Here is a 13,998-nt window from a genome sequence, read left to right on the forward strand (position 1 = left end):
GTAGGTTATTAATAGTTGCATGATTGTTATCAACTTATTATTTAGTTCTTTTATAATTATTAGTATTGAGTTCTTTTATTATTAAAGATTTTAATTAAATTTTAATAAATTAAAAAATTTTAATTAAATTTTAAATTCTTTCATTTTCAAATTACGAAGTTCTTTTATTATTAAATATTTAACTAATAGGCATAATATTATTATTTAGTTCTTTTGATTTCCGGCTGAAGAAAAGATAATGATTGAGGATTTTTTTATGATAACGATAAAATTCGGTGCTGTTTTTGCAAATCGGCACCGAATCCAGAAAATTTTTTAAGCTCAAATCGGCACCGTTTTCATTGCAAATCGGCGGCAATTTGGTAAATCGGCGCCGATAAAAGCTACGTGTGTCCAGCCCTTATGACTGTTCGTAAACAATACCTCTGTAATACATTTAACAAATTTTCCTCTATATAGTGAAATATGAAGACTTAAAGAGATGCTAATAAAATAAGGACGTAAAATAATGATGTCAGAAATAAGATCAATACCAAAACATATGGATTTATGTAGCCATTTAATAAAAGTACTTTTTTTTGTCTATCTTCTCAATAATCATAAGGGGCTTTTACAATACATACATATTGATAATTAAATATTCAAGAGGTATTAATTTCTCAATTATTACAAACAAATTAGCATGTAAAATATATCATAAAAACCCATGCCCCTCCATAGACCCCCAAATCTCCTCCGAACCCGACTTTTTGACACGAAGGTAGTCATATTGCACCATTTTGAACCAGAATCACATTTCAACTTTCAATTTGCAGAATTGAAGAGCCAAAGTGGGCCAGTGGCACCCCTCGCCTTATCGATAGCTTCTTAGGAGAAAGGTAGGCATGTTGCACCTTGATGAAAGCTGAATCTTGCTGTACTTTTCAATCTGTAGGACTGGAGGACTAAAGAGGGCATTTGGCTTCTGTAATATCACTTTTCAAACAGCATATGTACCCCCTGTGGCATATCTGTAAAAGGGGATATCTGTATGTTCCGTAATACAGTAATTCCTCAATATGCCGCTATTTTTCTGCCACAGCGGGATACACAAAAGGAACTTGGCATATCTATAGAATGCACTTTATATGGCTTTCTATCCAAATGCTGTGAAAATTTTCCAAAAGGGAGCCAGAGAAAGCAGGTGGAAGGTTGTCGCAGCATTGTATACCAAACCAAGCAAGAAACCATTCAAACGATTCTTGTCGGCAACAAGTGACCCGTATCATGTCGGAAAACGGGAGTAGAATCGATGTATCAAAGCTATCCGTGTGCCGTTCAATGTGGATGCTCTTGGAAGAACAGGGTGCATGAGTGACTCGCAAGCACAATGGACGTGAAACCCTGTCCTTCCGGACGGAAGGTTGAGTCCTGGTGTTGCCAAGACCCAAGTCCTATCCTAGGATGGGACTGTGTGCTGTCTGGGACTAGGGGGGATGTATCAGAGCTATCCGTGTGCCGTTCAATGTGGATGCTCTTGGAAGAACAGGGTGCATGAGTGACTCGCAAGCACACTGGACTTGAAATCCTGTCCTTCCGGACGGAAGGTTGAGTCCTGGTGATGCCAAGACCCAAGACCTATCCTAGGATGGGAGTCAGTGGTGTGACTATAAGAATAGTTGAGGTGCGGAGGCAATGGGCCTTTTAAGGCCTGAGCCTCGATCAGTTGGATCTGCCCCGTTACAAACTACATTGAGTGGCTTGCAGGGTTTAATTATGGTATTACCAATAATGACAGTAAGGTTACTTGGAAATATTTTTTTTTCGAGCCATTGATAAGAATCTATTAAATAGATTCATGAAAAATTAATATCCAATCGCATTCTAGGCCTCTACAAGTGACACGTATTTCTGCTGACATACAAATATCGAGCGGGATACATGGAGGATATCGTTTTGCATCTCTTGCGACTTTTCTACCCTAGACCATTTGCGTCTCCTCGTATGGCGGAGAATTAGCGTTATATCGAAGAAAATACCATATTACAAGCCGTTTCCCAACTATTGAAGGAAGACTTACTAAATTTTAAACTGATCTATTCAATGCTAATCTCTCCCGGACTAGTGTGAATTTATGGTGTTTTGTTGAAGTGTAATTTTTCTTTGTACTTCTCTTTCATCACATGCTCCATCTTTACATTTTTTTTTTAAGTTCTGAATTAATGACAATAACAGTAATACGGACCCTTCGTCTCTTTTTTTGGTTTGTGCACTGTCTCAATGATTATTGCCACTTTTTGTATTGACATTTTCTTTCCTCTTTTTGATGCTTTGTAACGTATTTTTTGCCATACGTTATTTTTATTCATCAGGTTTGGAGTTAAATTCTGTATTTGTGTTTTTGACACAAACCTTTTTTTTCAGTTATCAATTGTTTCTAATTAGTTCTCTTAATATTAGATCTTTGACCTTCATTATGATTGTGTTTCGGTTTTAACATTGTCAGACTTTAATTTTGAATTCGGCTATTTCTTCTTTTTGTTACATCTTGTTATAGTCGTTAGTCAATATGGTATTGTCCATCTATCTCTCTATCTGCCCTCCCTTTCATTTGTGTACCATGAATTGTGTAATGCTTACTTTGCTAATTTTGGATACATTGTAGGATTCATTAAGATGTTAAAATTAGCATGGGGTGATTTTTACACAGTTGAAAAAAGTTTGGAAGAATAGGAAGATAAGTTTGCGAACCAAGATTAAAATATTGAAAACTACACCAAAGACAGTGGTCAAATATGTTTCTGAATCGTTCCAAAGACGGAGGAGGATTTGTTAGATGTTTTCAAGACAGATTGTCTACGGATTGTTTTGGATACCCGTGTGACTAACCGTACTTCAAATAATAAGCTGTACGAAAAGGTTGAGATGGCTGGGACACCTTCTGCGGATGAAGGATAACAGATTGCCAAAGGCTATCTTTGTCAGCCCGCCATCTTTGCCACCCCGAAATCTAGGGCAGATAAAAAGATGGCCGTCCCAGAATGGGGCGGGAAGAGGTCGTAAGGAAATATTTACAGAAATTGGAACTTCCTCGGAGGGTGGAAAGAGGAAGACTTTGAATAGATTGGGACGGATGAAGAGCGTGTGTAGTTTTGTTGGCCTCAGACGGCTTGGTGCTACAGTGAGCTATTAGTAGCAGTAGTTGTTATGTTTATATAATACATTTTACTATTTTTGTTTTAATTTTTAGTGACCATTTTTAACATTTGTCTCTTGTTTTGGTGATTTTTTTTTTTTTCCTGTTTACTTGACACAAGAAGCGAATTCGCCTCTATTAGAGATTGCGATATTCTTTTAGAAATAAATATTATCTTATCTTTTTTTACCAATACCAATATAAAGAACTGTTTCATTACGAAAAATCAGCTTCCCCTTGGCGTAGGTTTTTGATCCGTGGGAGGAACCTTTCTATCATATTTTGATCAAGAAAAGCTATTTTGATTCAAACAGTCAGTACCTTAAAACTGAGTTTTAGTTTGAATCTGAATAATCGAGTAATCTGAATAACTACATTAGTTAACCAACTGTTTTATTCAGTCCAATAGTCGACTACTAAAGAAGCATAGAAAGACGTATTCGACAGAACGGTGAAATTCTAGGAAGCCTTGAACAGAATAATATGAACAACTAAACAATACACCATTGGGGCAATGTTCTGATATGACTAGGTTCAATAAGGCCGGTGACTCTAATTTTGTGTCTGAAACTAGAAAAATCATCGGAAGTTTTCAATTCAAACAAGGTGCTTTTCAATTCAACTTAAAGGTTGGAGGTGGAAGTGGTAAAGATGTAGAATGGGCAACTAAGAAACGCTCGGTAAACACTACGCTCGGTAAACACTACGCTCGGTAAACATTTGGTAAAAAAAAACGCCAGGTGAGTTGCCTCCTTAGAAGGAGGCAAAGGAAAACCCCCAATTTCTCTAGCAATCACAGAGCTATTACAGTTTAGGAGGCATATGTGATACCGTCCCACTACTTCCGGTCCAAACATAGAAAATGGAATAACAAATTCAACAGAGTCGGTTTCAGAGCCACAATAGATTGCTACACTTTCGGACCCACGGGAAAATGCTCCGGTTCCAAGGAACCGTCGCACATCCTAAGCACTATTTTAATCTAGCTTAAATTTGAAACTGCTGGCTGCTTGCTCCAACAAATTTTTTCCCTCAAAAGGAGAAACAAGGCTCGAAGAAACAAAAAACTCTCTGATATTAAACTCTAGTTTGACTCACCCATTATTGGCTCTGGATCAAGGACAAACAAAACAATTCTTTTGGCCCAAGACAAGAATTAACCACAGCTTTTCAAAATGAAATATCATTTCCATCACTCCAGCTGGAGGTTCACACTTTCCATAAAAACCACAGAGGTTAAACCCTTACCGCTTTCTCCTAACAAACAGGAATCGACAGCGGAGTAAAAAAGAAAAGAAAAAAAGAACAGAACCGAAAAGTTGCTTCTGGCAACACAATTAGTATTTTAAAATATTAGTTTATTTTAATAATAATAATTTAAGTTACATGGGAAATGCTTGTCACTAAGTGGTTTCTTCAAAACCCGTTGTTTATATTTCGGCTACTTTGGACCGTGGTTTGCTCTTTACTAGGTGGCAGCCAGAAAATGCATTAATCTACTTGTCTAAAAAAGAACACTGATGACATTTTTACTAGTGTATGAGCAGGGCCGGATTTAAAGCTCTGACGCTCGTAGGCCCAAGCATTTTTGTCGCTCCGTTTATGCGAGATTTTCGGGGAAGTCCCCGAAAATTCAAGAATAGTGCAAGTACTGAACAAAACGCAACTGATGAGTCAAAAGTAATGAAAGAGAGAGGTGATACCGAACTATCAGCTGCCATTCTTGGGAGACATCTGACAGTTTATAAGTGGCCACGGAATTCCTGTGTTGTTTTAAAATCACTTTTCTGTGAAAGCGTGGTGGCGGAGTACACCTGGCACTTTGATGATAAATCACATACGTCCGGTTTTTAGTAAGAACAAAATCACTCAGTGAAAATTTATGGAAATCATAAAGTAATTTGGTGCTTCTATGTTATAGCACCTATGTCAAGTTCTTCATCAAAGTAGAACCTGTTTTTCGAACTAATCCTAATGAAATATCACAAAATATGATGACAATATAATACTTTAGAAACCGATTTGGGCTATATATTTGCACATTAGGGGGGGGGGGGAAAAGTATAGCGGGTCTTCATGCAAAATGTGTTAGCTAAACTTATTATGCATATTATGAAGTAAGAATTGTTTTATAATTAACACTGTCCAAATAATTAACCCACCCCCCCTAATGTTCAAATTATATAGCCCAAATTATATAAGTCCAATGCATTCTGTCAACCGTCGCTTGTCTTTGTGGCTATTAAACCGGTTTTGATTGAAATCAGTAGATCTTTGTGGTTGAAACCGGTAGATCTAGATGGGTGTATTTCTCATTTCCCTCTTTTGGTACATTTTTTAAAGGGCGGGGAAGAGTTCCCCCATTCCATTATTGTGGGTTACATGAGTTTGATTAAATATTAAAGTAAGTGTTGTCCAAGAAGGAATTATTCACCCAAATATCTTTAATGAAAATAAAGACAATACCTTCTGCGGTAAGCTTGAACAAGGCAAATCAATACTTGTTCGATCTGGCATGAGAAAAACAGAATTATGATCTTCATAAGTATACTTCGCTTTTGGTGTGGGGTCAAAGCCACCTTCCATTCCAATTGCTAAGCGGGTAACTTTGGGTTCGGGCTCTAGGTTAACATCCTTCACAACCTTCAAAACATAAAAAAATATAAAAAAAATGGATAATTTCGGAGACCACACGATAAATAAAAGTTCAAATAGGGATAAAATCCTTTTAATAGACAGTGTTTCACTAACAGTGATAGAAATTCACAAACAGTACCAGATATTTCGGTCACATATGCAGTGACCGTCATCAGTATTTCGGTGCATATATGACCGAAATATCTGGTATTGTTTGTGAATTTCTATCACTGTTTGTGAAACACTGTCTATTAAAAGGACTTTATCCCTATTTGAACTTTTATTTATCGTTAAAAAAAAACAAATAAAAACTTAAAAACATAAAACAACGATTAACACAAGAAATCAACACAATTCACCTAATTTAATTTTCAGACAATCCTAGTTAAAGGGCTGGAATAATTTACAGAATCAAATGCTAATATATAAATTTTGTATATATATTTACTTACATAGAATATACATATATTTAGATACATATGCATATTTTATTCCTCTTTAAAAGAGCGCGTTAATTGTACATTTTTTTCTCAAAAAACGACCTAATATATATATATATATATATATATATATATATATATATATATATATATATATATATATATATATATATATATATATATATATATATATATATATATATATATATATATGTATATATGTATATATATATATATATATATATATATATATATATATATATATATATATATATATATATATATATATATATATATATATATATATATATATATATATATATATATATATATATATATATATATATATATATATATATATATATATATATATCGGACGATAACCAATATTTCTTTCCCGATTTCCGGTAATGACACTGGAACCTCATAAAGGCCCGACAATAATCGGCCGGCCGGATATATCGATTCAGGCATCTCTACAGATACCTCCCGCGTTTGAAAGTTTTCCGAATCCTTGACACTGGTGCAACGCCCCACCTTTTTTTAAAGTTCCATTGAAATCAGAGTAGCCCCCCCCCCCCTTTCATGGAATTCACGATTTTTCTCCTATATATATATATATATATATATATATATAGAGAGAGAGAGAGAGAGAGAGAGAGAGAGAGAGAGAGAGAGAGAGAGAGAGAGAGAGAGAGAGAGAGAGAGAGAGAGAGAGAGAGACGCGCGCGCGCGCGCGCGCGCGCGCGCGCGCGCGCGCGCGCGCGCGCGCGCGCGCGCGCGCGCGCGATATATATATATATATATATATATATATATATATATATATATATTATCGGCAACCTAGGGACAGTGCCGGCGTGCCGGCAGTGTGGCGCAGTGTCGGTGGCCAGTAGTAAAAGGTCGTTTACCTTATACCTTAGATCATCCAGAGCCAGGAATGGAACATAGGGCGTCTACGAAACCTCGCTAGACATCACGGAGCTGAGATACCGCCCTGACGTCCTCCCACTGGGGTTGAAGAGACATCCCCCCCTCTGCTCAGATCCTGTCTATACTCCTATGTGCAATTATCTTTGAAGAAATATGATTCTTGTCAAGTAAGTCTTGAAGAAAACTTACTGTAAATTAACTCAAAATGATTGTAAAATGATCCGTCGTTAATCACTTATCTTTTGACAAGATAATGTAATAAAAGCATCTCTTGAAAAGTTGCTTCTCTGGGATAGGGTGCAATATTCGACTGTCTTAGGTGCCTGATTCCCTGTGGTTCGTCTTTAACTATTCCAACTAAGAAAAAGCCGTAGAGTTTTGCATGTGTTCAATTATCTTGATAAAAATGCGTCTTGTCAAGCAACTCTATCTGTAAGCAATATCAATGAAAAAACCATATTTTGTAGAAAAAAAGTAAGGAAAAAATTAGACAACAAGTCAAAAAAGTAGACTACAAAATTAAAAAAATAGACTAAAAGTCAGATATCTATTAAAAGAAGTGAGGATTTTCTGTGCAGAGTTGTAGACTAAAAAGCATTTCAATTACTGATGACTTAAGGCACATATTCATAAATGATTCAGGTTACCCTTATTTCTTCAGTTTTCACTTCCCATCTACGATAGTTTAAACCCGATTGCTTCAGCCGTTTTCATTATATCGTTATATTAGGGATTGATTTCTTTAGCATCCATTACTGTTTTTGATCTGGGCTAACAGGAATTTTATAATAGTGAGGTTCCGAAAGTCATGAATAATAGAACTTAAACAAAATACATATTATATATATATATATATATATATATATATATATATATATATATATATATATATATATATATATATATATATATATATATATATATATATACATACATATATATATATATATATATATATATATATATATATATATATATATATATATATATATATATATATATATATATATGTTTTTTCCTTTTAATCATTTTTTTACCATTGGGAATTACCGTTCTTATCATTGATTTTCGATGAGAATATTTCCAGATAGTTTTCTGACCAGTTTTCTGATAAAAGCTTCCTCAATTTTCCTCTTATTTTTTCAGATCTCATATCTAGCGGAAACCTGTTTTTCATTGAGCGTCTCGGTCTTTCTCGATGCAGTCTTTGTCACGTGTGTTCTGGATTCTTAATAAGTACCACTTAATCTCACTAATACTTGGAATTTAAGAATGTGAATGTGGTGTCTATTTGGAATGTGAGAGTATGCCAGCTCCAAAATTTTCGAAAGTCAATTACTTGAGCTACATATTTTAACAAAAACTGTCTTTTTCGATGGAACTGGACACTTTTCTAAACTGGGATAAAAGCTTCTCAACTTTGACTTCAAACTACCTGTTCCAAGTTAGTCTCTTTACCTGTTTAAATGACTTTAATACTTTGCAAACCACTATGTTTATTACATTCTTTTCATCTGAAATCTGATCGTATTCTCCAGTGTAGCATTAAAAACTGTACATTTCAGTTTTATGCATTGCTTTGGTTTTCCTCATGAGAATAGTAGACATGTCTGTCCAATACATAAATTGTTGCAAAATCACCTTTCGTGATTGTCGATACAATTAACAAACTAAAAAAGCATAAGAGCCAAAAATCAATAGTAGAACTCCACTAACCGAAAAATAGTTATAGTACGCAAAAAAAGACAAAAGTATATATAAAAATATATAATAGGACCGCTATTATATGATCACTTGTACTTCTGCTAGTCCTATATATACTGATTTTACCAATATTACCAAGAGATTCTTATGTTTTTCCTTTTAATCATTTTTTTACCATTGGGAATTACCGTTTTTATCATTGATTTCCGTTGCGAATATTTCCATACAGTTTTCTGATAAAAACTTCCTCAATTTTCCTCTTGTTTTTTTCTGTTTCTCGCTGATAATTTCAACTTAAGTTCATCCAAGAGAGGTGACCCAGAACTTTGTGAGCCTTGTTCTGGTTTATTTTCAGTAGTTTTACTTTTTCCTTGGAATTCACTTTTTCTTGGGATTTCTTTCTTTACCATAGGCGGAGGGCGTGGAGTTAGTGCGCCATTTGGTTCAGTGGAGTCCGTTCCTTCAACTCGCTTTTTCACTCTCTGGCTTGAACTGTTCGTTGGGCTACTTTCTTTCTTCGTTTTTTCATTATTGACATAAAATGGCTTTATTTTGTTTATCTGTTTATCAAAATTTTCTCTTTGCTTGTTTATCCTGATAATAAACACCCCTGCCGCAAAAATTGAGATTATTTCTAAAAACTCAATTAAATCCATGTGAAAGCTTTTTAACTTTAACGTCAATATAGCAAAATAATGTCTTATATTGAAAGATATATATATATATATATATATATATATATATATATATGCAAAACTAGCAAGGGTCTATAGATGAGTTTATACAGAAACCTGAAATAAAACTGAAACAGCAGCAATACTTTTGCGTTTATACAATTCTTAAAAATACTTTGGAAACTACCCAGGCCAAGTTCTTTTTTTGCGTTTCTTTCCCGTGTTTGAAAATCTTGGACCAAAACATACTTTGACATCCCACTCCTAGTTGCATAATATATTGAAAGGTACTTGTTAATTATACGGAACACACACAGGAAGTGGAGTTAGGTTAATCCTAATAAAACATACCTAAATATGATGAAAATACAATACTTTAGTAACAAACTTATGGAAACTACAACAGAGAATTATGGAAAGCAGGCCTCCCAGAACGCACTATATTGAATGGTTTCTAACCTAAACATAATACCGACTAAAATATTTAATTATAATATGTCAACATTGTAGTTTTTTCAAATTTTTTGCAGCTGTCGTTACTTCTTCGGCGGTGGGAGGGGTGTCAGCACTTACGTCAATTAGTAAGAAAGGTTAGATCGACTATAGACCATAGTCAGATCGACTGTTGGCTAAGCGCGACTCGATCAACTTAGCTTTAATGAGTACAGAACATGAAGAATTAGAAGCAATAAATTCGGACGAGATAATTCATAATTTTGCAGAGGCTAAATTAAGAAAATTCAGATTTAAACAAATGAAAAATTTTGTTCATAAATGGAAATTTTCTCAAATTTCGGGCTGCAAATTTTGGGATACAGAGTTTAGGGGGCACTAATCAAGATTTTACACCGGGCGCGAGAGGGGCTAGAACGGCCACCGAATCTAAATGCCAGTTCTATGATTACTAAAAATGGAAAAGTGCAGTGCGGTTTTCCAGTGCAATGCAATTTAGTTACATCTCTAGTGGATAATGATGAACCAAAGTATCTCCGTCTTTATGAGCCCTAATTGGATGATTAGAATAATGAACTTAAAGAATTTAAAACTGAGGTTACCTTTTCTTTAACATTATTTCAGTTGGATGTTTTTATAATCTGACCAAAGCATCTAATATCTTATAGTAGTAGTTATATATTTGATCAATAGTCGAATTTCTTCCCTACTTTTTTCAAGATTCGGTGTAATCGATATTTCTTTAAAGATGCGCTAGCTTGCAGATTTGTTCTGTAACCCTTGAGAAAGTATTGTTGACACTAACTTAGATCAAAATCAAAAATAAAATTAAATTTGTTTTTAAATTTTCAGGCATTTTTGTAGTTTCGATTCTAAAATTAGAATCGCTACCGAAACATCATAAATATTTTGCATTAGGCCAGTGTTTCAACTTCAATTAATTGACACTGGAAACGAATGTTTCAATATATGATGCAAACAGGAGTGGGATGTCAAAGTATGTTTGGTCCAAGGTTTTAAAACACAGGAAAAAAACGCAAAAAAAAAAGAACTTGACCTAGGTAGTTTCCAAAACATTTTTTAAGACTTGCATAAACGCAAAAGTATTGCTGCTGTTTCAATTGTATCTTAGGTTTTTATATAAACTCATTTATAGACGCTTGATAATTTCGCATATACATATATATACATAGGGTTGTTTTTTAAGTAAGTTCCGTTTTGGAATTAAAAAAAGACGTGCAAAGATATCGCAATAATTTTATTTTTACATGAATGCCTGTACCTTAATCTACTTTTCTACATAATTTCCGTGAATATTGAGGCACTTGTAATAACGTGGCACCAGTTTTTGAATACCCTCCTCATAGAATTCTCCCGCCTGACTTGTTAACCACTGTATCACAACTGTTTTGACTTCGTTATCGTCTTGAAGACGCTGACCACCCAGGTGTTTCTTCAACGGCAGGAACAAATGGTAGTCGCTGGGCGCCAGATCAGGGCTGTAAAGAGGATGATCTAGAGTTTCCCATTTAAAAGATTTGATGAGATCTTTGGTCCGATTAGCCACATGTGGACGGGCATTGTCATGCAGCAAAATAATGCCCTTACTCAACTTGCCACGTCTTTTGTTCTGGATTGCACGACGCAGATTGTTCAATGTCTCACAATAAGACGCTGCATTGATTGTCTTATTACGAGGCAGAAACTCCCCTAGCAATACTCCTTTTTTGTCCCAAAAAACTGTGCACATGATTTTCTGGGCAGAATTCGTTTACTTAAATTTCACTTTTTTGGGTGATGATGAATGTCGCCATTCCATGGATTGTTGTTTTGATTCTGATGTGACGTAGGCCACCCATGTTTTGTCACCAGTAACAATTTGGTCTAAAAAATCTTCACCTTCATTGTGGTATTGCTCAAGGAAAGTTAATGCACTGCCTAAACGTTGGGTTTTGAGCAAATCCGTCAACATTTTTGGAACCCAACGTGAACACAATTTCCGGTAATTCAAGTTCTCAGTCACAATGCGATACAAAACACTACGAGAATATTGAGGAAACCAGTCGCACATTGATGAAATTGTAAAGCGTCTGTTTTCTCTCACTTTTTCTTCCACTTTCTGCACCAAATCTTCATTAAAGACCGAAGGACGCCCACTCCGTTCTTCATCATGCACATTTGTGCGGCCATCTTTAAATGCTCTCACCCATTTCCTTACCATTCCATCACTCATAATGTTTTGTCCGTAAATTTCACAGATCTCACGATGAATATCGATCGGTTTTACACATTTAGCACTAAGAAATCGTATAACCGCCCGTACTTCACGATCGGCGGGACTCACGATTGTCAGAGGCATCTTAAACACTCAGTAAACAACGTATACAATTAAGAATCAGACTGTAATGGCGTCAGTGCGTAGACAAGAGATGTAGGTAACCAGCGCGCATGCGCAGAACGACGACCTTAGCGCTGTGGCGGCAAAATCGCAAAACGGTACTTACTTAAAAAACATGCCTCGTATATTGACCTTAAAGCTAAAAATAATCTACATGCAACTTTTTGAACTATTCACGGTAATCTCACTTTTTGTGTAAGCAACGGTTGTTTTAAACGAAAAAAAAGAAAGACAGAATCTAAACAAACAGATAAAAAAACTAAAGCGAAATAAAGTTGATGATAAAAAAATGAAGAAAGAAAGCAATCCATCCAACAATTCAAGCCAGAGAGCGAAAAAACGATTTCAAGCAAAAGACTCCAGTGATTCAAGCGATTCAATAGAAACACCCCCTCCAGTCAGGACAACCAACCAGAATGTGAGCAACCGAATCAAAACAAATGGCGTTCCAGTTGCAACCCCTCCACCTATGGGAAAGAACGAAATCCCAAGAAAAAGTGAAATCCCAGGAAAAAGTAAAACTACAGAAGATCAGTAAATACAAAGTTCAGCCTCCTCTAAATCAAGTTTACTGGATAAACTTAAAAAATCAATATCGGAGAGTTCTTCAGGAGGTGACATCATAGCAGTAAAGCCGAGTGACATTCGAAAAGCTAGAAACAGAAAAAAATAAGAGAGAAATTGAGGAAACTTTCATCTGAAAATCGGCCAGAAAACTAATCTCAACGGAAATCAATGATAAAAACGGTAATTCGCAATGGTAAAAAACATGATAAAAAGGAAAAAACATAAGGATCCCTTCGTAGTATTGGTAGGAGTATAATCAGATTATGTACAGGATTAGCAGAAGTTCAAGTGATCATGTATAATACTGCTCCTAAATCACAAGCCTTACTATGACGCAATTTTTTTTGTCAAGTTTTGTTATTCATGTCAAACGGAATCTCACTATTATAAAAATTTATGTTAGCCCAGATCGAAAAGAGTTAAGGAAGCTAAAGAAATCAGTCCTTATATGTTACATTATCTTGTCAAAAGATAAGCGATAAAAGATGCATCATTTTCAACCATTGTAAGTTAATTTACAATAAAAAATTTTCCCTCAACTTACTTGACAAGACACATTTTTATCGAAGATAACTGCAAAAAGGAAAACTTCACAGCCTTTTCTTAGTTGGAATAGTTAAAGACGAACCACGTGGAATCAGGCAGTGAAGTAAGTGAAATATGGCAGCACATACCAGAGAAGCAACTTTTCAAAAGATACTTGCATGGGCGTAGGCAGCATTAGGCAGCATATTGTCTAGGGGGGGGGGGCAGTCGATAGTGTGATGGAGTTTTATCAACTGCTTTTTCCAAACCCTCTGCTTTTTCAGCCATATCTAATGTAAATTTGAAGGTCTAGGGGGCAGCTGCCCCCCCTGCCCCCCCTCTCTACGCCCATGGATACTTGTGTTATATTATCTTGCTAAAAGATAAGCGTGTTACATCATCAAGCACATGATTATTTATTTCAATATTTCAGTTCCAATGACCAAGAGTTCATTTTCTTTAAATTTTTTTATTTTATTTTTTTTAAGTTAA

The 13,998-nt window shown here is 35.2% G+C and overlaps 1 protein-coding gene across 2 annotated transcripts in view; it reads right to left on the reverse strand.

Moving 5' to 3' along the window:
• The window catches only part of Usp5 (ubiquitin specific protease 5), a 108,182-nt gene that overhangs the window by 71,454 nt on the left and 22,730 nt on the right, over positions 1 to 13,998 (reverse strand). For both annotated transcript variants that reach the window (XM_089093199.1, XM_089093198.1), the window contains exon 3: positions 5,642 to 5,818. In XM_089093199.1, the coding sequence (XP_088949325.1) occupies positions 5,642 to 5,818 (177 nt within the window). The remainder of the gene's footprint in view (positions 1 to 5,641; positions 5,819 to 13,998) is intronic.

Source organism: Artemia sp. Qi Xiang Cuo, chromosome 8 (genome assembly GCF_049724085.1).
Source record: "Artemia sp. Qi Xiang Cuo chromosome 8, ASM4972408v1, whole genome shotgun sequence".
NCBI lineage: Eukaryota > Metazoa > Arthropoda > Branchiopoda > Anostraca > Artemiidae > Artemia > Artemia sp. Qi Xiang Cuo.